This window comes from Myotis lucifugus, unplaced genomic scaffold (assembly GCF_000147115.1).
Source record: "Myotis lucifugus unplaced genomic scaffold, Myoluc2.0 scaffold_50, whole genome shotgun sequence".
In the NCBI taxonomy this organism is placed as follows: domain Eukaryota; kingdom Metazoa; phylum Chordata; class Mammalia; order Chiroptera; family Vespertilionidae; genus Myotis; species Myotis lucifugus.
In genome coordinates this window covers 6,253,290-6,281,001 of record NW_005871098.1, presented here as the reverse complement: position 1 = coordinate 6,281,001, position 27,712 = coordinate 6,253,290, and the positions used below count along the sequence as shown (strand labels likewise).

At 42.9% G+C, this 27,712-nt stretch overlaps 1 protein-coding gene across 1 annotated transcript in view; it reads left to right on the top strand.

Moving 5' to 3' along the window:
* Window positions 1-27,712, top strand: part of ANKUB1 (ankyrin repeat and ubiquitin domain containing 1) — a 97,748-nt gene that overhangs the window by 36,564 nt on the left and 33,472 nt on the right. Inside the window, exon 3 of the mRNA XM_014455796.2 lies at window positions 19,892-20,108. Within this exon, the coding sequence (XP_014311282.2) occupies window positions 19,892-20,108 (217 nt within the window). The remainder of the gene's footprint in view (window positions 1-19,891; window positions 20,109-27,712) is intronic.

The following is a 27,712-nucleotide window of genomic DNA, read 5'->3' as shown; positions in this document are numbered from 1 at the left end:
TTTATTTGAGGTAGGTCTGTAGAGCTATGAACTTACCTCTCAGGACTGCTTTCACTGTGTTCAATAGATTTTTGAATTTTTGTGTTTTCATTGTCATTTGTTACCAGGATGCTTTTTATTTCTTCTTTGATCTCTTTGGTAAACCAATCATTGTTTAATAGCATGCTATTTAACCTCCAAGTGTTTGATTCTTTTTCATGGTTTTTATTGTACTTGATTTCTAATTTTATGCCATTGTGATCTGAGAGGATGCTTGATACGATTTCTAACTTCTTGAATTTGAAGAGACTTTGCCTATGTCCTAGTATGTGGTCTATCTTTGAAAATGTCCCCTGTGCACTTGAGAAGAACGTATATTCTCTAGCTTTGTGGTGAAATGCTCTGAAGATGTCAACTCAGTCTATCTGATTTAGTGAGTCATTTAGGATTGCTGTTTCTTTGCTGATTTTTTTCTTTAGAGGATTTATCCAGTGGTGTCATTGGGGTATTAAAGTCCCCTACTATGGTTGTATTGCTGTTGATCTCTCCCTTGATATCTTCCAGAAGTTTTATTTATTTATTTATTTAGGTGCTCCAGTATTGGGTACATACACTGAGTGGCCAGATTATTATGATCACCTGACGTTTGTAGGCAAATTAGCTATAATTTCGTGCTGAAGTTGCTAGAGGGCCAGACCATTATAAACATCTGAATAGCACAACATACCTAAGTATCATTGCTGATCAAGTTCATCTTATCATGTTGATGGCGTATCCCAATGGAGATGGCTTCTTCCAACAAGACAATGTGCCATGCCACAGTGCTCGTATTGTGCAGGAGTGCTTTCAAGAACATGAGGGAGACTTTACTTTGCTTAGGTTGCCCCCACAATCACCAGATCTCAATCCAATTGAGCATTTGAGGGACAAAGTTAAAAGAGCCATCAGGCAGCTGGTTCCACAACCATCACATCTCACAGAACTGGACAGTACAATTCATCAGGCATGGTGTCAGATTCCTCGCATCACCTTTCAACGTCTCGTGGAGTCAATGCCAAGAAGAATCGCCGCAGCATTGAAGGCAAAAGGTGGCCCAACGAAGTACTGATGGGGTGGTCATAATAATCTGGCCGGTCATAATAAATCTGGCCACTCAGTGTATATGTTTACCAGAGTTATATCCTCTTATTGAATTGCTCCCTTTAGCATTATGAAGTGGCCTTTCTTATCTCTTGTTATAGCCTTCACTTTGAGGTCTAATTTGTCAGATATAAGTATTGCTATATCAGCTTTTTTTTCATTTCCATTCGCCTGAAAATTTTTTCCTATCCCTTCATTATTGGTCTGTGTGAGTCCTTTGTTCTGAGATGGGTCTCTTGTAGACAGCAGCTATATGTGTCATGTTTTGTTATCCATTCAGCTATTCTATGTCTTTTAATTGGAGCATTTACTGATAGGTACTTGTTTGTTGCCATTTTTATTCTTTATGCCTGTGTTCCTTCTTCCCTTCCTATTTCTTCTTTTTATAGCAGACCCTTTAGCATTTCTTGCATTTCTGGCTTGGTGGTAATAAACTCCCTTAGCCCTTTTTTGTCTAAAGCTCCTGATTTCACCTTCAATTTTGAATGATAGCCTTGTGGGTACAGTCTTCTTGGATTCAGTCCCTTGCTTTGCATCACTTCATATATTTCATTCCAATCCCTTCTGGCCTGATGTGTTTCTGTTGAGATATCAATTGATAGTCTGATGGGAGATCACTTGTAGGTAACTTTCTGTCTCTCTCTGGCAGACTTTAAGATTCTTACTTTGTCATTGGTGTTTGCCAATTTAATTATGATGTGTCTTGGTGTCAGTCTTTTTGAGTTCATCTTGTTTGGGACCCTCTGAGCTTCTTGTACTTGTGTGAGTTTTTTCTTCCCCCAATATCAGGGAAGTTTTCTGTCATTATTTCTTCAAACAGGTTTTCTATTCCTTGCTTAGTTTCCTCCCACTCTGGCACCACTATTATGCAGATGTTGTTTTGTTTTGTGTTGTCCCAAAGCTCCTTTAGGCTCTCCTCCTCCTTCTAAGTTTTTTTTCCAGTTGCTACTCTTCCTAGATATTTTTTTTTACTTTGTCTTCTAGCTCATTGATGTGGTCCTCAGCATCTTCTAGTTTACTGTTGATGCTTTAAGTTGTGTTCTTTATTGCAGCTATATCATTCTTCATTTCTTCTTGGTTCTTCTTCATTTCATCTTGTTTCTTACACATGTTCTTGAATTTGTCTTCCATCCTTTTCAGCATCCTTATGACCATTGCTCTGAATTCTTTCTCTGACAAATTGCTTGCCTCCATTTCGTTTACTTCCTTTTCTGGTGATTCCTCCTTTTCTGGTGTTTCTTTGTCTCCCCATTTTGCTCCTGTCAGTGTGTCTGGTTATGTGGCTCACTCTCTACATAACCAAAAGCCACAAAATAAAACTCAACAAGACGTGACACAGAGGGGAAAAAAACATGAATCTATTCATGATACCGATAACCCCAAATAAAGGAGACCACCAGAGAAACGAGAATTAGAGGAGATAAAAGAGCACACAAAAAAATGATATTGGGAAAAGGAAAAAAGGTAAGAGAAAAAAGAAAAAGAAAAAGAAAAAAAAGAAGGGGAAAATATCTGTATATGGTGAGAAAACTCCAGAAAACCAACAAATAAACCAAAAAATGCAAACAGCAAACACCCAGAAAAAAAGGGAGGGGACTGAATCTGAAGAGACAGAGCTTATTTCCAGAAGGTAAGGTAAAGGACTTGAATGAATGGGGGAATGGCCATGATTCAGTATAGAGGAGGTAGAAAGAGAATCTTACCTAATAATAGACAGACATGCAAATTGGTGTCACTCCACTATCCCCACCAGTCAATCAGAGCGACTATGCAAATTAACCAAACAAAGATGGTGGTTAATGTGCATACATAGGTGCCCAGCGGTCTGGGTCCCAGGAACATCATCGGCACCCAGGTCACTCCAAGGTAGGCCCTGTGTGGGCCCTGAGCAGCCTAGGAAGGGCCTGAGCCAGGGGCTCCTGGGCAGGGCCGAGCCTGCGATCGGAGACAAGGGGGCCCCTGCCCAAGCCTAAAGCCTTGGCCAGAGGCTTTAGGCCTGGGGAAGGGCTGAGCCGGGTGATCAGAGGGAGCTGGGGGTCCCCTGCCCAGGCCTAAAGCCTGGGCCAGAGGCTTTAGGCCTGGGCAGGGGCCGAGCTGGCGATTGGTGTGAACTACAGAGGAAACATCTTTTCTGACCGCTCATTGGGTAAGCTCCCTGTATGCCACTGGTAATAATCTTAGTAACTTGGGTAATAAGAATCCAAAAAGGTGATGTAGGGTTTTTCCACCTCACTCCTGGAGAAAAAAAGAAGGTCCGCTGCTGAAGGGCTAAGATATGTCATATCCTGCCCTAGCCAGTTTGGCTCAGTGGATAATGCCTTGGCCTGCCCACTGCAGGGTCTGGGTTCAATTCTGACCAAGGGCATGTACCTAGGTTGCAGGCTCCTCCCTGGCCGAGGCCCAGGTCAGGGCTCATGCAGGAGGCAACCAATCAAAGTGTTTCTCTCACTTTGATGTTTCTCTCTATCTTTCCCTTTCTCTTCCACATTCTCTAAAAATCAATGGAAACATATCCTCAGGTGAGGATAAAAAAAAAAAAAAGAAAGAAATGTCATATCCTATGAAAGACACACCTTGAAAATGCCTAAAGAAAGTTGTCATTTTTTCATGGTGAAGGGAATGGAGTCCCTGTTGATGAAAACACCTTGGTGGCTGTGGTGACTGGCAGTGGCTGCAGCGGTGGGGTGATGGGTCTAGTGCCTTCCCCTGATCAGCCCAGTCGCCTCCCACAAAGGGAGGCCAGACTGCGACTTAGGCCCGCTCCCCAAGGGGAGCAGGGAGCGGGCCTAAGCCATCAGTAGGACATCCCCTGAGGGCTCCCAGTATGTGAGAGGGGGCAGGCTGGGGTGAGGGACCCTCACCCCCAGTGCACGAATTTCGTGCACTGGGCCCCTAGTGAGTACATAAGAAGAAAAGTAAAAAACAAAATACTCAACTAAAAATATCATTCATATATATATATATATATATATATATATATATATATATATATATACATATATTTGCCCCTTTCTTTAATCTATCTATCTATCTATCTATCTATCTATCTATATAATCATCTATTTTTGGAAAAAGAGAATAAAGAGCAAATAGGCTTGAGTTTGGTGAGTGAACCTAAGCTATTACTAGAAGAAGAGAGCAAGCTAGGAAAGGAAAAACAAAAGCATAAAATAAAAACAAACAAACAACAACCAAAAATATTGGCTAGCTATGAAAGAGAAAAGAGGGTGCCTGGACTTGGAGCAGGGGAGAGGAAATTAGATATATGAGTAAGCCAACAAAGACTACTATAATAGTAATGCACCAATAAGGCAGATAAAGAAGATCAATTTTTAACAAGGAGTAAAAAAAAGGTGAGAGAAAAACCAAAGCATGAACAGGAGAAGAGAAACAAGATGAAAAAGGGAGAATGAGGAAGAAAAGGTTGGCAAAAAGGAAAAAATGAGATAAAGTAAAATAATGATAAAAAATAAAAATAGAATGTAGAACTCTAACCCCCAAAATAAAAGGTTAAAATAATAATAATAATAATAATAATAATAAATAAAAATTAATAAAATTTTAATTTCTTAAGTAAAACATAAAAAATAAAAAAGTGAAGTGGTGAAGTGTTGTTCACTTCAGCTGAGTTTTAATGTTCCATGGGGGCTGGTATAAGACCCCTTTCTACTGTTCTGTCCATGTCTCAGTTTCCTGTTAGGTAGTCAGCACCATGTTGAAATTCCCAGCGATCCACTGTTCCTCTGTGTCAGATTCCACAGCCTTGGTTTTAGACAGGGGAATCAATCTGCCTGCTTTGTTTATCTGCCTGCTTTCAGTCGTATTTACAGAAGTGTCTATATCTGACATGGGCTCTAGGTGGCAGTGTTGCTGTACTAGATTCTGGGACCAAATGGCCCCTCAACCCAGTCCCCGAGGGCTCCCTGGGGGTATGCAGAATCCTGTTTCCCTGCAGAGCTCAAGGCTGGGTGTAGCTGCACTGCTAGAAGGAGCCTGGTCTTCAGGAGAAAAATGGCTGTTCAGGGTTGGAGGGACAGGACTGTCCCAGAGCTGGGTTCCTGGTCGACTCTCCCTATTTTGCTCCCCAGCTTCCCCAAAACCACTTTCCCCTGCATCGCAGCCTCAGTGAGTGTTTGTAACTGAAAGATCCTATGCACCGGGTTTAGCGAGTAAAAGCAAGGAAAATATAAAGACAGAGCAACTGCACCGCTGCGTGTCTTTCTCCCCCAGCACTGCGCGGCCATTGCAGAACTTCAGGCTGCCTTTCTGGGCACAGTCTGCCATGGTTGTGGACTTAGATCTAAAGTCCCCAGCTGCCAGCAGTCCGAGGACCCATTTCCACAGTCGAGAGTTACGCATGTCCCCAAGGGATGCAGACTTGGTGCAGTGCAGTTTCCTTCTGACCCTCTAGTACTGGTTGCGTCTCTCGCTCTCTCCACCCCATATCCCTGATCCTACCGTTCTCCAGGTATCCTCTGTCCTTTGGGACCATGGATTATCCCACCGGCTGTGTTTAATTAGCCAATTCCGGGTGGATATTACTTGATTCAGCTATTTCTTCTATCTGCTCCGTGAAAAGGTGCAGGACACATCTGCCTATTCAGCCACCGACAAACTTTTCAGGAGCTCGCGGCTGACGAGGCTGGAGTCTCGGTGTTTGTGGGTTTGCAGCCAAGGTAGCAGGTCCCTGGCCGGTGTGGCTGTAGGGTCCTGGGTGGTGTCAGAGGTCTCCTGGGTGGAGGTGAGGCTGGGCACCCAGTCACAGCCGCTCTCATCTTCAAGATGGCACAGTCTCTGCGGCAGAGCTGGCAGACCCGTGAGAGATTATACAGCAGTAGCAGAGGCTCCCGGACTAGGGGAGCCTGGTCCGCCAGCCCCCAACAGGTCTGCAGAATATAACTGTCACACACACACACACACACACACACACACACACACACACACACGCCCCACACGTTTACGCACTCTCCTTACGCTCCCTCACTCACACTCTCTCCCTCACAGCCATCCTGTTAGCTGCCATCTTGCTGAATCTATTATTAATTTTTCTTGCTTTTTTGAGGTAGGCCTCTAGTGCTATGAACTTCCCCCATAGGACTGCTTCTCTTGTGTCTGAGAGATTTTAGTTGTGTGTTCATCTTCATTTGTTTTCAGGAATGTTTTATTTCTTTCCTGATCTCATTGATTATTCATTCATTGTTTAATAACATCCTACTTGACTTCCGTGTGTTTGAATGTTTTGGGGTGTTTTTTTACTGTAGTTGATTTCTAATTTTATTCCACTGTGATTTGAGAAGATGCTTGATATGATGTCAATCTTCTTAAACTTGAACAGACTTGTTTTGTGTCCTAGCATGTGGTCCATGTTTGAGAATGACCCATGTGCACTTGAGAAGAATGTATATTTTGCAGCTTTTGGGTGAAATGTTCTATAGTCAATTAAATCTATCTGATTCAGTGTGTCCCTTAGAGTCACTGTTTCCTTGATAATTTTTTTGTCTTCAGGGTCTCTCCAGTGAAGTTAGCAGGATGTTAAAGTCCCCTACTATGACTATATTGTTGTCGATCTCTCCCATAAAGTTCTCTAGAAGTTTTTTTTGTATATTTAGGTGCTCCTATATTGGATGCATATATGTTTACCAGGATTATATCCTTTTGTTGTATAGATCCCTTTAGTATTATGAAGTGGCCTTCTTTATCTCTTCTTATGGCTTTCACTTTGAGGTCTATTTTGTCAGATATGAGTATTGCTACCCCAGCTTTTCTTCATTTCCATTTGTCTGGAAAACATTTTCCATCTCTTCCCTCTCATCCTGTGTGAGTCTCTTGTTCTGAAGTGGATCTCTTGAAGACAGCATATAATTGGATCATGTTTTTGTATCCATCAGCTACCCTATGTCTTTTGATTAGAGAATTTAATCCATTTACATTTAAGGTTATTATTGATAGTTACTTATTTATTGCCATTTTAATTCTGTATGTCTAGTTTTCTCTCTCTATTTCTTCTTCTCATTATAGCAGTCCTTTTAGCATTTCTTATAATGCTGGCCTGCTGGTGATGTACTCCTTTGGCCCCCCATCCCCCCTCCTATTTTTTTTTTGTCTGGGAAGCTCTTTATTTCACCATCTATTTTGAATGATAGCCTTGCTGGATATAGTAATCTTGTTCTCAGACTCTGGCATTCCTCTACCTTCAATACGTCATGCCATTCCCTCCTGTCCTGTAGAGTTTCTGATGAGAAAATAGCTGACAGCCTTATGAAAGCTCTTTGTAGGTAACAGTTTGCTTTTCTCTTGCTGCCCTTAAGATTCTCTCTTTGTCTTTAATTTTTTGCATTTTAATCATGATTTTTTTCTTGGCATGGTTCTCATTGGATTCTTCTTGCTTGGGACTCTCTGTGCCTCCTGAACTTGTGTGACTTTTTCCTTTACTAGGTTATGGAAGTTTTCTGCCATTATTTCTTCAAACACATTCTCTATCCCTTTCTCCTTTTATTCCTCTTCTGGCACACCCATTATGCAACTATTATTACATTTCAGGTTTTCCCATAGCTCCCTCAAGCTGTTCTCTTTTTCAGTTGTTTTTTCTTTTTGGTTCTCTGATTGAGTGATTTTTTTCTACCCTGTCTTCTAATTCACTGGTCCAATCTCAGCTTACCCTAATCTGCTGTATATTCCTTCCAAGCTGTTCTTTATTAGTGCTATGTCATTCTTTACCTCCAACAATTCTTTTTTCAGAGTTACTATATCTTTTCTCATGCTATTGAGCATCTTTACCAACATTATTCTGAACTCTATATCAGATAAATTTCTTTTCTTTTTTATTGTTTAAATTATTACAAATAATAGTACATATGTCTCCTTTTTCCTCCACTGACCTTCCCCCGGTCTCCCCTACCCTCAGCACATGCCCTCACCTCCCTCCCCCAGTGTTTGTGTCCATTGGTTATGCTTATATACATGCATACTAGTCCTTCGGTTGATTTCCTACCACCCCCTCAACCCTCCCCTGTCTTCCCACTATAGTTTGACAGTCTGTTCTATGCTTCTTTGTCTCTGTATGTATTGTTGTTCATCAGTTTATGATGTTCTTTATATTCCACAAATGAGTGAGATCATGTGATATTTATCTTTCTCTGACTGGCTTATTTCGCTTAGCATAATGCTCTCCAGTTCCTTCTGTGCTGTTGCAAATGGTAAGACCTCCCTCTTTTTTACAGAAGCATAATATTCCATTGTGTAGATGTACCCCAGTTTTCTAATCCATTCATCTGCTGATGGGCACTTAGGTTGTTTCCAAATCTTAGCTAATGTAAATTGTGTTGCTATGAACATAGGGGTGCATATATCCTTTCTGATTGGTGTTTCTAGTTTCTTGGGATATATTCCTAGAAATGGGATTAATGGGTGAAAAGGAAGCTACATTTTTAATTTTTTTGAAGAAGCTCCATACTGTTCTCCACAGTGGCTGCACCAGTCTGCATTCCCATCAGCAGTGCACAAGGGTTCCTTTTTATCTGCATCCTCTCAAGCACTTGTCCTTTGTTGATTTGTTGATGATAGCCATTCTGACAGGTGTGAGATGGTACCTCATTGTTGTTTTGATTGGCATCTCTCAGATGATTAGTGACTTTGAGCATGTTTTCATATGTCTCTTGGCCTTCTGTATATCCTCTTTCGAAAAGTGTTTATTTAGGTGCTTTGCCCATTTTTTTGATTGGATTGTTTATCTTTCTTTTGTTAACTTGTATGAGTTCCCTGTAAATTTTGGATATTAAACCCTTATCAGTGATAACATTGGCAAATATGTTCTCCCTTGCAGTGGGCTTTCTTGTTGTTTTGTTGATGGATTCTTTTGCTGTGCAGAAGATTTTATTTTGATGTAGTCCCATTTGTTGATTTTCTCCTTAGTTTCCATCGCCCTAGGAGCTGTATCGGTAAAAATATTACTATGACATATGTCTGCTATTTTGCTGCCTATGGCATCTTCTAAGATTTTTGTGGTTTCCTGTCTTATGTTTAAGTCCTTTATTCATTTTGAGTTTATTTTGTGTATGGTGTAAGTTGGTGGTCTAGTTCCTTTCTTTCTTTCTTTTTTTTTTCTTTTTTCTTTTTTTTGCATGTATCTGTCCAATTTTCCCAACTCCATTTATTGAAGAAACTGTCTTGACTTCATTGTATGCTCTTGCCTCCTTTGTCAAATATTAATTGAGTATAATGGCTTGAGTTAATTTATGGGTTCTCTGTTGTGTTCCACTGGTCTATATGTCTGTTCTTGCGCCAGTACGAGGCAGTTTTGAGAACAGTGGCTTTGTATTATAGCTTGATATCTGGTATTGTGATCCCTCCAACTTTGTTCTTCTTTCTCAAGATTGCTGTAGCTATTCTGGGTCTTTTGTTATTCCAGAAGAATTTTTGGAGAGTTTGTTCTAGGTCTGTGAAATATGCCATTGGTATCTTAATGGGGATTGCATTGAATTTACAGATTGCTTTGGGTAGTATGGACATTTTAATGATGTTGATTCTACCAATCCATGAACACGGTATATTCTTCCATTTGTTTATGTCTTCCTCTATCTATTTTTTCAGCAACATGTAATTTTTCTGAGTATAGGTCATTTACCTCCTTGGTTAAATTTATTCCTAGGTAACTTAAGTTTTTTGTTGCAAAGGTAAATGGAATTATTTTTTAGGGTCTCTTTCTGTGAGTTCATTATTGGTATATAAAAAAGCCATAGATTTCTGGGTGTTAATTTTGTATCCTGCTACATTGCTGAATTCATTTATTAAGTCTAGTAGTATTTTGATGGAGTCTTTAGGGTTTTCTATGTACAATATCATGTCATCTGCAAATAATGACAGTTTTACTTCTTTTCCAATCTGGATGCCTTTTATTTCTTCTTGTCTGATCGCCATAGCTAGTACTTCCAATACTATATTGAACAGGAGTGGTGAAAGTGGGTTTCCCTGTCTTGTTCCTCTTCTTAGGGAAAATGGTTTTAGTTTTTGCCCATTGAGTATGATGTTAGCTATAGGTTTGTCATATATGCCTTTTATTATGTTGAGAGATGATCACTCTATTACCACCTTGCTGAGAGTTTTTATCAAGAAAGGGTGTTGGATTTTGTCAAATGCATCAATGGATATGATTATTTGGTTTTTATCCCTCAATTTGTTTATGTACTGTATCGTGTTTATTGATTTGTGAATATTGTACCATCCTTGCATCCCCAGAATAAATCTACTTGGTCATTGTGTATGATTTTTCTAACGTAATGCTGGATTTGATTTGCTAGAATTTTGTTGAGAATTTTGGCATCTATGTTTATGAAGGATATTGGCCTGTAATTTTCTTTCTTTGTATTGTCTTTATCTGGTTTTGGGATTAGGATAATGCTGGCTTCCTGGAAAGAGCTTGGAAGTGTGCCTTCCTCTTGAATTTTTGAAAGAGTTTGAGGAGGATAGGTTTTATTTCTTTTTTGAATGTTTGTTAAACTCCCCTGTGTAGCCATCTGGTTGAGGGCTTTTGTTTGTTGGAAGTTTTTTTTTATTATTGCTTCAATTTCCTCCTTAGTTATTAGCCTATTCAGATTTTTTTATTCTTTCTGATTAAGTTCTGGAAGGTCATATTTTTCTAGGAACATGTCCATTTCTTCTAGGTTGACCAGTTTGTTGGAATAGAGTTGCTCATAGTATTTTTTTTCATGATTCTTTGTATTTCTGTGGGGTCTGTTGTTATTTCACCTCTTTCATTTCTGATTTTGTTTACATTGGTCCTCTCTCTTTGCTTCTTGGTGAGCCTGGCTACAGGATCACCAATCTTGTTTATCCTTTCAAAGAACCAGCTCTTGGTTTCATTGATCTTTTGTACTTTTTTTGTCTCTATGTCATTTATTTCCACTCTGATCTTTATTATTTCCTTCCTTCTGCTCACTCTGGGCTTTTCTTGTTGCTCTCTTTCTAATTCTTCAAGTTGGAGAGTTAGATGGTTTATTACCAAATTTTCTTGTTTTTGAGGTAGGCCTGTAATGCTATGAACTTACCTCTCAGGACTGCTTTCACTGTGTCCCATAGATTTTGAATTGTTGTGTTTTCATTGTCATTTGTTTCCAGGACGGTTTTTATTTCTTCTTTGATTTCTTTGGTAACCCAATCATTGTTTAATAGCATGCTAATCAGCCTCCAAGTGTTTGAATTTTTGTGATTGCTTTTATTTTAGTTTATTTCTAATATTACGCCATTGTGATCTGAGAAGATGCTTGATATGATTTCAGTCTTCTTGAATTTGGAGAGACTTTGCCTGTGTCCAAATATGTGGTCTCTCTTTGAAAATGTCCCATGTGCGCTTGAGAAGAATGTATATTATGTGGCTTTGGGGTGGAATGTTCTGAAGATGTCGGTTAAGTCCATATGATCTAGTGAGTCGTTTAGGATTGCTGTTTCTTTGCTGATTTTTCATCTAGAGGATTTATCCATTGATGTTAATTGGGTATTAAAGTCTCCTACTATGATTGTATTGCTGTCAATCTCTCCCCTGATATCTTCCAGAAGTTTTTTTATGTATTTGGGTGCTCCTGCATTGGGTTCATATATGTTTAACAGAGTTATATCCTTTTTTTGTATCGATTCCTTTAGAATTATGAAGTGGCCTTCCTTGTCTTTTGTTATGACCCTCACTTTGAGGTCAAATTTTTCAGATATAAGTATTGCTACTCTAGCTTTTTTTCATGTCCATTTTCCTGAAATATATTTTTCCATCCCTTCACTTTTAGTCTGTGTGAGTCCCTTGTTCTGAGGTGGGTCTCTTGTAGACAGCATACATATGGGTCATGTTTTCTTGTCCAATCAGTCACTCTATGTCTTTTGATTGGAGCATTTAATCCATTTATGTTTAATGTTATTATTGATAGGTACTTGTTTGTAGCCATTTCAATTCTTTATGACTGTGTTCTTTTTTCCCTTCCTATTTCTTCTTTTTACAACAGTCCCTTTAGTATTTCTTGCATTGCTGTCTTGGTAGTTATAAATTCCCTTAGCCTTTTTTTGTCTGTGAAGCTCCTTATTTCCCCTTCAATTTTGATTGATAGCCTTGCTGGATTGAGTATTCTTGGATTCAGTCCTTTACTTTGCATCACTTTGTATACTTCATTCCATTCTCTTCTGGCCTGATGTGTTTCTGTTGAGAAATCATTTGATAATCTGATGAGGGATCCTTTGTAGGTAACTCTCTGTCTCTCTCTTGCAGCACTTAAGATTCTCTCTTTTTTGTTAATGTTTGCAATTGTAATTATGATGTATCTTAGTGTGGGTCTTTTGGGTTTCATGTTGCTTGGGTCCCTCTGTACTTGTGTGACTTTTTTCTTCCCCATATCAGGGAATTTTTTTGTCATTATTTCTTCAAATAGATTCTCTAATCCTTGCTGCTCTTCTTGTCCTTCTGGCACCCTTATTAAACATATGTTACTTCATTTCATGTTGTCCCAATACTCCCTTAGGCTCTCCTCCTGCTTTTTAATTTTTTTCTCCAGTTGCTGTTCAGATTGGGCTTGTTTCTCTGCCTTATCTTCTAACTCACTAATTTGTTCCTCCGCTTCTCCTAATCTACTGTTGAAACATTCCATCATGTTTTTTATTGTAGCTATATCACTTTTGATTTCTTCCTGATTTTTGCATAAGTTGTTGATTTTCTCATCCATCCAGTTTATGAACTGTATGACCATTACAGGCAGTCCTCGGGTTATGTCGGACTCGACATGCGTCATTTCATGGTTACATCACCATCTCCCGTTTATTTATTTAAAAAAAAGTTCCATCATTTTGATGAGTGTACATATGTGCTTTATGTTTTCTATTATTTATTTACCACAAGTAAAGGTCAGGAATTGTTATCTTTCTTTTAAATTATTTTTACTGTTTCACTTCATTACTGCTGTGTATGTGCTCCATGTGAGTGATGTAGGTGCTTATGTAGGTGGGTTCCGACTTATGGTGAAAATTGCGAGGACCTACTGTACTCTGAATTCTTTTTTTTTTTTTTTGACATATTGCTTGCCTCCATTTTATTTAGTTCCTTTCTTGGAAATTTTCCTTTTTCTTTCCCTTGTGGATTGTTTCATTGTCTCCCCATTCTAGCTATCACCAGAAGGTCCAAGCGCCAAGTTGCGGGGGCCTGATCCACCTGAGGTGGGATTGTCGCGTCACCCAAGCATCACTGAAGAACTCAGACAGTGAGACGTGTGGCTGCCATGGGTCAGTAAGAGCTATGCATGCCGAGAATCAGAGTCACTGGCACTCAGTGCAGCCTCATGTGCATGCCGAGAATCATGGTCCCCACATGTGTGCCGAGAATCAGGGCCCCCGTGTGCGCGCTGAGAATCAGAGTCACTGGTATTCCATGCAGCTTTGCATGTGGACCTAGAATCAGGGTCCCCACATGCATGTGCCAAAAATAAGATTCCCCAAGCATGTACCAGAAATCAGAGTCCCCGTGTGCACATACTGAAAATCAAGAATTGGAATCTCTGGTGTTCTGTGTGGCCTCACGTGCTTGCTGAGAATCAGTGTCCCCATGCGCTTGTGTGCCGAGAATTGGAGTCACTGGCCCTCGATGTGTGCGCACCGAGAATCAGGGTTCCCGTGCACATGCACAAGCATGAGGAGAAACAGAGTCCCTGCGTGCGTGCGCCGAGAATCAAAATCACTGGCGCTCAGTGCCAAGAATCAGTCCATGCACGTGCGCCGATAATCAGAGTTCCCGGCCTGCTAGGGCAACCAGGTTACACAGCCACCCTGTGTTGGTGGGAGGCCCACTCATGCACCACAGATCGGGCAAGCCCTATATTGCTGCAGCAGGCTGGCAGAAAGGGGCATGCATTCTGTGACTCACAGAAATCTGCGGCCAAATCAGTGTCCGTGGGACTGGAGCTGTGGTAGCAGGTCTTTGTCCAGAGTGGCTGTAGGGTCCTAGTTTGCATCTGAGGCCAATCTGGGTGGTGGTGAGGCTAGGATCCTAGTCACAGCAGAATGCCCTTCAAGGTGGCGTGGTTTCTGTGCCAGCTCTGGCTGGCCGACAGTGTTTGCAGCAGCAGCATGGACTCGCAGTCTAAGACTGCCTGGTCCACCAGCCCCCGAAAGTCCTGCAGGATCTAACTGTCCCTAACTCTCCTCTCTCTCTCTCTCTCTCTCTCTCTCTCTCTCTCTCTCTCTCTCTTTCTCACTCACACACACACACACAAACACACGTCCACACACTCCCCTTTCGCTCCCTCACTGTTTCACACTCTCTCTCTCCCTGCCATCTTGCCGGTTGCCATCTTTCTAATTTCAGATAAATTTCTCATCTCCATTTCATTTATCTCTTCTTCTGGAGAATTCTCTTATTCTTCATTTGGGGATTATTTTTTTGTCTCCACATTTTGGCTGCCTGTTTGGGTTGGTGATTATGTACTAGAGGCCCAGTGCACAAAATTCATGCACTTGGGGCGGGGTGGGGGGGGGGTCCCTCAGCCCAGCCTGCATCCTCTCGCAGTCCGGGAGCCCTCAGGGGATGTCCGACTGATGACTTAGGCCCACTCCCCCCCACAGAGAGCATGCCAAAGCTGTCAGTTGGACATCCTTAGCATTGCCACAGAGGCAGGAGAGGCTCCCACTACTGTCGCTGCACTCGCCAGCTGTGAGCCCAGCTTCTGGCTGAACAGTGCTCCCCCTGTGGGAGCACACTGACCACCAGGGGCAGCTCCTGCATTGAGCGTCTGCTCCTTGGTGTCATAATGACTGGTCATTCCACTGTTGCAGACAGTTGGCAGGAGTCACACGTTTCCCAATCTTTAGGATTCAGGCAACACTGTGACAGGGTCCAGGGTGACTGGTGTCCGTGGTGGGCAGACCCCAGTGGCCCCGGTGTCCTGCCTTGTGTGACTGTTTCCTCTCAAGTGTGGGAGAGGCCGTGGCTGCTCCTAACAGCCCAGCCAGGGAGCTGGGATGTGGCTCCTGTGGCTCCTTGGGGCCTGTCCTGCTCAGTCATGGCAGCCGAGGGGGGAGGCACCCTTGGGAACTAGAGAAGCCATGGCAAGGAGCCAGGGTGGCCTCTAGGACCTCAGGGGGTCTCTGTCCACAGCCAGCATGCAGCTGGGCCTCTAGTCAGACAGTCCCCAAGATAGGTTCTGCTAGCGTCCTGATGAGCATGGGCCAGAAGGCTCCCCGCTTGCCGCAGCCTTGCACAGCATGTGAGAGCTGGAGCAGAGGGTCTGCTAAGCTGCCCTACTCTGACCACAGGACCTGTGAGACCCAGGCCTGCTGTTGGCTGAGTCCACAGGGGTTTTACTGCCCCCACTGCCCTCTGCCACCACCTCCCCTCTTGTGCAGCATCGCTGTCTGCCTGCCCAGCTCCCATGTTCCTGCACAGCTCAGTGTCCTCCCATGTATTCCTGAGTGCACCTTGCTTTCTGAAGTGCTGTCCTCACCCTTCCCACCACTTACTCTCCACTTGCTCATTGGCCACAGAGCCTCTGACTCCAACCCCCTGGGGGCCAGTTTCCATCCTCCTATAATGAAGGACCACGCACATGGGCTGACAGCAGAGCACACTGATGGACTTGCAGTTCTGTCGGTGGGGACACAGTGGCAGCACTGGGTGTGGCAGGTGCATCTCTGCCCAGGGGCTCGGGAGAACCACTGGCTCCGCGTCCAGCCTCTTCCTTCAGCAATAACAGCCAAGCCCCTCACACTTCCTCAGGTCCTCCTTCTGCCTCCCTCGGGCCCAATGCAAGGACTCCTGTGATCACAGAGGCCCAGGGATTGAGGGCACTCTCCCATCTCAGTCAGCTGAGGCACCATCGCAATTCCACCCATTTAGCTTTGCATGTCACCCTGTAACACCTGGGGATGGGATGCAAATTTCACGGCTGGTTTTCCTGCCTTTACACATTGTGAGAGCTGTAAGTTCAAACAATGGTCTGAGGCCTCCCTGAAGCCTGGGGTTCACCCTCCAGGGGACGTACACCCTCAGGAGACCCCGAAACATACAGAATACTTACATCTAAGGGCTCTGCTCCCCGTGGACTCCCTGGCACTGAGCAAGCCCTGAAGATATATTTTAAGGGGGGACATTCAATGGTTCACAAACCACATCATAAAATGATGGCTGGGTCCATCTTCTTGTGAAAATGTCTCCCAGTTTGGCCTTCATGGTTCACATCCTCTTATTCTCTCACAACCTGAAGGGGTTGGAGGTGCAGCTGTGATGATGAGCTGAGCAGTGAGAGTGCTGGAGCCCCTTAGAGCTGGTGCCAGGCCTGCAGGGCGGGGGCAGGGGGGCAACCACTGTGTCACAGCCCCCAGAAGCAGTCGTTTCAGGGGCTCCACTGGGTGACTCCCTGGCGTGCATCAATGGTCTCAATGGGAGTCCCAACTTTCCCAATAAATCTCCAAACAAAATTAATTTTAATGGCTTTAATTAGCCTTAATGGACTATTCCTATTAGTATCTGCTCCTTTTGTGAGGTTGTTGAGGAAATACTTAGAGAGGAACAAACCAACAGGTCAATGAGGGAAATGATTGGTCCAAAATCTTTTGAAATTAATTGCCTGTGTGCTATCTACTCACATCTCCTTCCGTGTGCAGTACGCACACTTCATCTGGAGGGGGCGGGCAACCTGGAGGAAGCACAGGGAGAGCAGTAACTGCTGGCGCTGTAGAGCAGTAACAGCACTAGATGGCGCTGCTGGCGATATCCTTTCTTCCTTGTGGAGTGTCTAGGGAGGGGAAGAGGCTGCAGGGCCGAGGCTGAGTTCCAGGAGGCCGGCAGCGCTGTCGGGATCGTGCAGGTGGCGCTGGTCCATTGGTTCCTGGCCTGTCCTGAGATTGTACCTGTAGTACTACTAAGGAAGCCAGTCCCCAGTTCCGCCCCGCCTCTGCCACCAATTGATTGGAGTCTGAGGGCCGGGAGGAGGGACCAAGAGGCCTGCTTTCCAGCTGCTCACCAGTCCCCGCACCACTCACTCTGGTTCCATTGATCAGGGGATGGCTAACAGGGAACCAGAGTGAGTGCCACTAACTCACTCCGGTTCCCTGTTAGCCATCCCCTGATCAGTGGGAGCCTGCGAGCTGGGGGAGGGACCAAGCAGTCTGCCTTCCGCCTGCTCACCAGATGCTGCTGCCATGGATTCATTGGAGCATGAGTGACCCGGTTCCCCTGTTAGCCATCACCTGATCAATGGAGCCTGAGGGCTGGGGGATGGACTGGTTGTCCATTCGGTTGTCATGGACCCAGGGTTTTTATATATATTAGGATTAGGTAGATCTGCTATGCCTCTCAATCTCTACTTATGGACAGTGTCAAATGCTGTTTCTGACTAATAACATCAGGTAAAGACTCAAAGTCTCCAGAGACCTGCCTCTGCCTGCAGAGTGAGTGGATTCAGTCTTGAGTAACCCTGAGGCAATCATCCACATGTGTGGTGAGAGTTTTTCCAACATGGTGGGGCAATTGTTTTCCTGGAGGCTAATTGTTATTCTTTGTCTCTTAATGGGCCTCAGAAACACCATGGGGCAATGTGTTTTCCAATAGGATGTGTCAACTGTCTTCCCCCCAGGTAAATCTGCCTGAATAGTAAAGTTCTGCATAAGAAAGTGTCTTCTACAATGTGAAGGAATGACTCAGCACAGGAGACCGGGATGTCTGCCTTCTGAGCTCTAACCCCAGAGCACCCAACCTTGGCTTCTGGCTCACAAAGCCCCAGTCCACTCTGCCCTACCTCTGCCAGTCCACTCTGCCCTACCTCTGCCAGACCACAAAATGAGTGGCTGCACACGAAATTTTTGCCCTTTAAGAGGGTGCCTGCATTTCCAACCATCTCTCCCTGGCAGACAGCAATCCTGCTGCTTTTCACAGCCAGATGTTATGTGGGCACCTTTCTCAGTTCTGCTGCTGTGGGCTCTGGGGCTCAGGTTGGGGACTAGACCCCAGAGTTCTCAGTTACAAACCCCCCCACACACACACACACAGCTGAGATATCTCTCCAGAACTTCAGCTGCTTTCTGTGGGAGTCCAGCAAGCCCTCTGCACCTCCACCCTTCTTACCAGTCTCTGTGTGGTCTCTACTTTCCATCCTTGGTTATCAAGGTTCTCTCCAGCTAGTCTTCAGTTGATTATTCAGGATTTTTTTTAAATTTTTATTTTTGTATTTTAGTTGTAGTTCCAGTTTTATTCTGGGAGTGGTCTGCATACCATCCACTTACTCTGCCATCGTTTTTAATCCTATTCCAAGCACTTTAGACTCAGGGAGCAGCTCAGCTTGCTGGATGACTGAGCCTAGGTGATTTGAGTTACTAAAATGGACCCTAGATTAAAACATTGCAGCCTAAACTTTCATCAATAACATTACTCCTCAAAGGCTCTTTCAAAGAGATTTTCATGATGTGTTATCTGGGAGGTGGGGAATACATTTAATGCATTATAAGCCTGAAGGAAGGAGGGACCCTGGAGAAACCAGAGATGAATTTTGATGGGAGAAAGGGGGGGGGGAGTGGAAGGGGTCCAGGAGGGAAGTGACTGGCTGGAGCCGCCTTGAGGAAACTGGAGGCCATTTTCAGCTTCTAGGTTTTGCTCAAGGCCCCTCTTGGAGAGGAGGTGGGTTACCAGGGCACGCTACATGTCAGCTCTGTGCACGCCCATCTGCCAAGCCAGCAACAGGGGACTGAAGAAAACATGTGATTGACCTGAATCCTCTAAAGTAGAAGTAAAGCCACTTCTATTTATTTATTTATTTATTTATTTATTTATTTAAGTTAGAAAAGTGGAAATGTTAATAAATTTTCCCTCCCTACCACTTTCCCAATTTCCTCATTTCCTGTGGTTTTCGTGTTGGTTCCACTTGATTTAACTATTGCTAACAGAATGATTAATACTTTTCCCCAATTTTCATTCCTAACTCTATTTCCGATATTTCCATTCCACTTGCTTTCCTATTAAGATTACAAAGTAAAAGGAACAAAGGAAACTTTTTTCACTCGTATTTAGTATTTCCTTTTTAAAATAATAAACATAAATGCACATGGTTATTTTTAAAGGTCAAGTGATACAGACAATGAAGAGCATCTATATATATAAAAGGCTAATATCCAAAGTGTCCCCTTGGGAGTTCGACTGGGAGTTCAATCACTCACTATGATGTGCACTGACCACCAGGAGGCAGCGTGGAACATGGTGGGCAACCAGTGGTGGTGGCAGGATGAGGGAAGGAGGCGGCAGGGAACCTGATCGACCCTGATCACCGGCCAGACCTACGGACCCTACCCGTGCACAAATTTCATGCACCGGGCCTCTAGTAAAATGATAAGCAAAACTCCCATCCCAACCTGAACTCAATTCCACTTTCCAGAGATAACTTCACAGAAAACACTTTTTTTAAGTGAAGGTGTAGAATCCATAGCATTTCCAAATTAAAGTGCAGCACGATGGAGTTGTTTTGAAACTAACCTCCTTAAGTGCAGTGGGGATATAAATTATCAACACTGTGCAGCTGGGCCTGTAGACTAAGAAGTAAGAAGGATCTCAAAGCCCTGCCTAGTCTTCCTTTATTTTACTCAAAGCAGGAGAAAAGAGCAAGATTCAGAGAGAAGAGCAAAATTCAGACCAGATGTCAGAAAATGTAAACTGACCTTTCTTTTCATCCTTAGCTAGAGGCACTTAGAGCCACCCTTCAACATATTTGTCTGTCCCAACCTCCAGACAGTGCTTGTTCCTGAGTTCTCTTCTTTTCTCTCCCCATAGGAAGAAGATAAGCCCACTCTCTATGTGTTCAATGCTGTTACCCAAGAGAAAATGTTGATAATGGAGAGCATTTCCCTTCTTGGTAAAAAAGTGTCTGAGCTGAGAACGCTGTTATCTTTGAGATGTGGCTTCCCTGTGAGTGTCTTCTGCCTCCGGACCCCAAGGGGACTGGAGATGTTCGACTGCAACACCCTCAGGGACTATCAGACTGACATTGGTACTGTCCTCTACACTTGATACCAGCTACTACTCAGCACTAGGGTTCTTTGATACCAGATTCTTAACAAATGGAGGAGTTCTTTCTAAACTAAAACTTCTGTAAGCACTGTCAATATAATTTATCAAAACTCCTCTCTCTGGTGTCCGGTTCTGTAGACTAAGACATAAGAAAGGTCTCATAGTCTTGTCTTGTGTCTTGTTCTTTTTCAAATATGTTTGCAGCATATATAAAAGCAAGTTCAAGTACATATTCTTTTTCCTCTTTTTAACACAGTGGTAGCATATGATACACACTGTCCTGAGCCTTGCTTTATGCAATCTCTTTTTAAAATGTTGGTTATATTAAACTTTTAAACAGGGTGAAGCCACTACTATGCAGGCTGAACTGCCTCAGTGAGCTGGCATTCATTCTTCACAGCAGATACAACCTCCCTTTTAATCCTGTACTGCTAGCCATACACCAGTAAAACTGTCAGGTTTGTTTTAACCACATTGGAAAATGGTTCAAACCTTACAGAGATTCTTGCTTGAAGCAAATGTATCTTTGCTGACAATTAGCACATTTTTAGGTGGTGCCGTGCTGTAACATTTGTTGCAGTGGAATTTGAGTTCTTCCAACTTATAATAGCTCTTTGTAGACATTCTTGAGTAAAACAGTTTTGCTCTTAATAAATGTTAAATTTGCATTCATTGTTACTTCTCCTATCATATTTACTTATTCTTTTGTTATTTTTAATTGAGGCTCTCAAAACTTTGACATCAATGATCATTCCTGTTTTTTTTTCTTATTTATTATTGCTTTAATTTAGTATAGTGTTTATTTGACTTTTTCAAAATTTACAATTCAATATACTCTGAATATCAGTAAGTAAAATTTGCTTTCTAAAGTCATTATCCAAAATGGAAACCTGTTTTTCCCAAGTTGACTCTTCACATTTCTAACCAAATTCACTCTTGGGTCAGAGCATACTTTTTCATATCAACAATTTCTTTCTTTTTAAAAAAAGAATATTTTTTTTTATTTTTCAATTGCAGTTGACATACAATGTTATATTAGTTTCAGGTGTACACCCCAGTGATTAGGCATTATATAACTTAGTAAGGGATCATCACAATAAATCTAGTACCCATCTAATACCATACATAGTTACTACAATTTTATTGACTATATTCCTTATGCTATAATTTGTATCCTCATGATTATTCTGTTACTACCAATTTGTACTTCCTAATCCCTTCACCTTTTTCACCCATCTCCTCAAACTCCCCCTCCCATCTGGAAATATCAAAATGTTCTCTGTATCTTTGAATCTGGTTCTGTTCTGCTTGTTTGTTTTTTAGATTCAATGGTTGATAGATATGCATTTATTGATATTTTATTATTCATATTTTTACTCTTTTTTCCTTCTTCATAAACATTTTATGTGGTACTGGTTTGGTGGTGATAAGCTCTAGTTTTTTTCTTGCCTGGGATGCTCTTTATAGGTTCTTTACTTCTAATGAATAGCTTTGCTGGATAGAGTAACCTTGGTTTTAGGTCCTTGCTTTTCATCAGTTTGAATATTTCTTTCTTTTATATGCTTTTATTGATTTCAGAAAGAGTGGAATGAAGAGAGAGATAGAGATAAAAACATCAATGAGAGAAACATCAATCGACTTCTTCCTGCACACCCCCTACTGGGGGGTTGAGCCCATAACCTGGGCATGTGCACTGACTGGGAATTGAACTGTCAACCTCTTGGTGCATGGGGTGACACTCAATCCACTGAGCCATACCAGCCAGGCCTTTGAATATTTCTTGCCAATATCTTCTGGTCTGCAAAATTTCTGTTGAGAAATAAGCTGACAGTCTTATGGGAGCTCCCTTGTCATCACTAACTGCTTTTCTCTTGCTGCTTTTAAGATTCTCTCTAATCTTTGTCATTTTCATTACGACGTGTCTTGGTGTGGACCTCTTTGGGTTCATCTTGTTTGGGACTCTCTGTGCTTCCTGGATTTGTATGTCTAGTTCCTTCACCAGATGAGGGAAGTTTTCCACCATTGTTTTTTCACATAGGTTTTAAATTCCTTGTTTTCTCTCTTCTCCTTCTGGCACCCTTATGATGCGAATGTTGGTGCACTTGAAGTTGTCTCAGAGGCTCCTTTTACTATCCTCAATGGTTTTTTTTTTAATATATTTCATTGATTTTTTACAGAGAGAGGAAGGGAGAGAGATAGAGAGCTAGAAACATCGATGAGAGAGAAACACCAATCAGCCGCCTCCTGCACACCTCCCACGGGGGATGTGCCCACAACCCAGGTACATGCCCTTGACCGGAATCGAACCTGGGACCCCTCGGTCCGCAGGCTGACGCCCTATCCACTGAGCCAAACCGGTTTCGGCTTCAATGGTTTTTTTAATTCTTTTTTCTTTTTGCTATTCTGATTGGGGGTTTTATTTCTTATTTTCCAAATCTCTGACTTGATCCTTTGCTTCATCTACTCCATTGTTGATTCCCTGTAACGTATTCTTCATTTCAGTTAGTGTATTCTTAATTTATGACTGGTTCTTTTTCATGTTTTCTATCTCCATTTTTATGTTTGTGATCTCTTTGTTGAATTCTCACAAAGTTCATCTACTCTTCCCCCATGTTCATTATGCATCCTTATAATGAGTGGTTTTATTTTTTAAATATGCTTTAATTGATTTCATAGAGAAAGGGAGAAGGAAAGAGACATAGGAAAATCAATGATGAGAGAGAATCATTGATTGGCTACCTCCTGCATTCCCACACTGGGGATTGAGCCTGCAACCTGGGGATGTGCCCTGACCAGTATTCAAAACGTGACCTCCTGGTTCATAGGTCAATGCTCAACCATACTGACTGGGCTATAACCAGTATTTTGAAGTCTGTGTCTAGTAGATTGTTTGTCTCCATTTTGTTTAGTTCTTTTATGGAGTGTTGTTCTGTTCTTTCATTTGGGGCATGTTTCTTTGTCTCCTCATTTTGGCAGCCTCCTGGTGTTTGTTTCTAATGTATTAGGTAGAGCTGCCACATCTCCCAGGCTTGGTAGAGTGGCCTAATATAGTAGGTGTCCTATAGGTCCCAATGGCACAGCCTCCCTGATCACCCAAGCTGGGCACTCCAGGTATGCCCTCATGCGTCTGTGGGTTGTATACACCCTCCTGTTGTAGTTGAACCTTGATGGCTGTTGGCACAGCGATGGAAGGAATTTGCCCTCTGGCCGATCAGCTACAAGGACTGGCTGCAACCACTTGGAGGATCAGGTGTGCCAGGGCCCACTCCATGGAGAAGGACTTATTTCAGAAGGACTCTGGTGCTCACTGAGTCTTCCCTTGAGTGTGTCACTTGTGGAAGTGGTTGGGTGGTGTCTGAAGCTGTCTACTAGGTTCACTAGCTCTGGAACCTCTTGGGAGATGCAGGCCATGGTCAGCCACCTCCTGTGTCCTGCCTAGGGCCACCCGGCATGAGCTACAAAGTGATCAGCAGATGGATGCTAATTATGCTGGGTTTGGAGGTGCCCATGAGAGGCCAAACTTCAAACTGAGGCTGGCTGCTGCTAGTGCCAGGCCTGTGGCCACTTAGCAAGAGATATGGGGCACACAGAAGCCAGATACTGTTTGTCTGAAAGGTTTTAGGAAAGTCTGAATCATACGTCAAGACAGGCTGTTTGTATGGAAAAGCCAATGGAAATAGCTTGGGTGGGTCCACAACTTGGGTGGGGTGGGGGTCTAAGGGAATCACCAGGGTGGGGAAAACAGTGTTAACCAGTTTGATGGAGACTCAGATATGGTGCCCATCTGTTGGCTCTGTGGGGTGAGGGCACAGAAAATGAACAATGGCCTCTGCCAGCTCTTCTGTCTGAGAGAAAGCTGCCCCTCCACTCTTGTCCGGTTGTCAGACACTTCAGTTCCTCCCCATGTGTCCCTGGTGCCTTTCTAACTGTTGCCCCAGTGCTGGAGCTCAAAACAATTTCAAGTATGTCTGTGTGGGGGCCCTTTAAGAAGAACTGCCTGGGACTCCAGCAGCCTCTGTCTTTCTCAGCCTCAATCCCCACTGCTTTTTACAGCCAGAAGTTATGGGTACTTATTTTCCTTTGAACCCTGGGCTAGGAGGCCTGGTATGGGTCTGGGACCCTTCACTCCTCAGGAGGGACCTCTACAACCGAGATATACCTCCCAATTTTTATCTGCCACATGTTGGTATGGGACCAGCTGGCTCAGCATCTCTGCCCCTTGTACCATTCACAATGTGGCTTCCTCTTTAATTTCCTATTTGTAGGACCTCTGTTCAGCTATATTTCAGGCAATTCTGAATGATGATTGTTCTGTATTCTAGTTGTAGTTTTGATGTGGTTGTGGGAAGATGCAAGTACTGCACTTACCTATACCACCATCTTGACCAGAAGCCCCAGTATAAACCTATCATCCCTGTTTTGATCAGAGGAAGGATCATTCTAAGATTTGTCCCCAGAGTACCTCACTGTAAAGCACACACCTGCTCCATGTGCTTGCTGTGGATCAGCCCTGCCCAGAACATGGTGGGGCTGTTTGAGTAAGGGCACACAAGAGTCATTTGTCCCTAAGCAACTTATGATCTAGTTATTTAATGAAATACCAAAGGGTAAATGGAAAAAATAGGGTGACTGTTCTTCCAGCCTATGTTTCTCAGATCATGATGTGACATTTTAGAGCTGGAAGAGAATTTAGAAATGGCTTGGCCCAACCCAAATTTTTAAATATTTAAAGAAAGCAAAAAGTTCTGAGTGGTTAAATGACTTGCTCAAGAACAACACATCAACATATTAAAACATCCCTGTAGGAATAAGTGTTTTCAGATATAAGGTTAGAGACTCGAGTATGACCAGGGTGGGTTACTTTGGTCACTATGAGAACACAAGGCATAGGAGGGGAGGCAAGGAAAAAAAAACTCAAAGGGAAAGGAGGACGTCTTTGGCCTGCTTCATACCTTTTCCAAAAGCATCCCTAGCATTTCTTAAGTATCCCACCTTTTTAAAATATCGGATAAAAGAGCCCTTGATCAGCCTCTCTTCCAGGTTCCCTCCTTTCTAGTCAGTGAGTCATTCCTGGTTCTTTCTGGAGTTGAAATAACCTGCATTATTTTCCAAAGGCAGTGGAAAATCAGATGGTTTTAGAGAAGCAGTCAAATTCAGAATGAAAATAAAAGATTTAAGTAGCTCAATTAGTCATTGCACAAACTAGCTCATACAGAAGTATACAAAACTGCCTCTGCATCTGGGCATTCACAGTAACTTGGTGGAAATGAGAAATGCACATATACTCAGTTATAACCCAATAAGATAGTTCAATGTAGGCTGAAGGGCTCAAGGGAAGGCATTTGAAAAAATATGGGGCTTGAGCACACAAAGGGGCAGGATCATCAGCAAGGGGGATGGGAAGACATTCCAGGCTTCTGGGCCAGGAGAAAAACATGAGCCACAGGTTCATGGACATGGTTTAATCCAGGAGGAACAGTGAGCAGGAGACTGTCTGGAAGAGCCTTGCCGAGACCAATAGGAAACATAGGTGAGGTCAGATTAAGGAGGGTCTTAGGGGTAAGGCAACAGAGCACAGGCTTAATGTGCTCAGCCTCTGAAATCATGTACATTCTGGAAAAGGCTGCTTTAACAGAAGTAACATCTGATAACAAGGAGCATGAAACATAGAAAGGAATGAGGAAACACTGAAGGCAGGGTGATATGCTAACTGTAACTTTTTTAAAAATATATTTTTATTGATTTCAGAGAGAAGGGGAGTGGGAGAGGGACAGAAGCGTTAATGATGAGAGAGAACCATCGATCGGCTGCCTCCTGCGTGCTCCCCCACCTGGGACAGAGCCCGCAACCTGGGCATGTGCCCTGACTAAAAATTGACCTGTGACCTACTGATTCATAAGTTGACGATCAACCACTAAGCAACACTGGCCGGGTGCTAACTGGAACTTTTGATAATTCCAGTGTTAACTAATTTCACTAGCAATGAATGAGACAAGTCTGAGAAATTCTGGAAGAAGAGACAGAATGTCATGCTGGATCACATTAAAGAAGAGGGGGGCACCAGGGTTCTGTCACTAGGACAGCAGTGGCGAACTTGGGAAAAGGAACTTATGCTTTGGGTACTAAACTTTAGATATAAGGAAACTCAGAAATTTCATGTTGGGTTTTTTCCCCTCAAGTTACTCAGCTAGTTAGTGGCCAACCTGAAAGCACAACTCCATGACAAACATGGAGCTAGGGCTTGAGTGACAGTTGGGTTAGCAGATATTGCTGTCATGTCCTGCCCATGGAGCTGTGGGTTGAGCTCTATGAGAAGTGTTTTCCTTAGAGAGCAATTACAGCAGGATGTGTCAAGGGCCAAGGGCCAGTGCTAAGGACACCGTGAAGTCAGGGCAAGTAGACAGTTAGGAAATGAGACACAGAAAGTTGTCAGAGTCGAGAGGGGAACTGTGGACTTTGCATTGTTACAGATGACGAAGAAGAGCCAATTTTCAGGATGCCAGAAAAAGCCAAAAACAATGTCTAAGTAATAACTTTTGATTTGGCTTAAAGATCATTGGTAAACACAAAGAGAATAGTTTCAATAAAGTGGATAGAGAGACAATAAGATTACAGCAATTAAGAAGATAAGTAGCCCTAGCCAGTTTGACTCAGTGGTTGGAGCACTGGCCCTTGGACTGAAGGGTCGCAGGTTCAATTCCAGTCTGGTTGCAGGTTCAATCCCTGGCTTCAATTGGGGCACATACGGGAGGCAACCAGTCAATGTGTCTCTCTCACATCGATGTTTCACTCTTTGTCTCTTCCCTGCTCTTCCACTCTCTCTCTAAAATCAATGAAAAAAAAATCCTCAGGTGAGGATTAACAAAACACACACACACACACAAAAGAAAGAAGATAAATAATAATGAGATTAAAGGACTTTTTTGGTAGTAGAATATTTAATGATTAACTTATCAAGAATGTATCAAAGCTAAACATCCCGAAATATTTGTGATTTTGTGACTTGAGGTTAGTGATACCTTATATAGGCGCGCACAAACACACACACACACACACACACACACACACACACACACACCTTTTCTTGTATTGACCTATAAGGGATAGATGTTCATTTTAGCCTATTTCTAGCTCCTGAGCTCTATCCTGGCCCTAACTTTCCTCTTGCTTATCTGTGTGCTTGTCTGCTCATTATTCTGTTTACATTTTAAATGTTCTTATAAACTGACATTAATCCTTTCTGGAATAGGTGTGCCTACATAAATGAGTAAACAAATGAATGCCTTTCCTTTACAGGGTGATGCTATTGCTACTTTTCACTGTAAGTGCCTCATGGCAGGTTTCATGGCCAGCCTGAACACATTGCATCTGAGAGACTGTTCCAGGAGCAGGCTTCTGTCAGCTCAGACCCTGAAATCTGGGCTGGCTCCAGGTCCCTTTATCTCTCCTTGGTCCCTCTAGTAGGGCCCTTGGAGACCTACTGTGCCATTTTAATTTCTTTTACAGATGAGACTCAGGGAAGTTAACTGACCTGATAAAGGACATACTGCTAATAAATGGTAATCACACACTCAAGATTGGGTT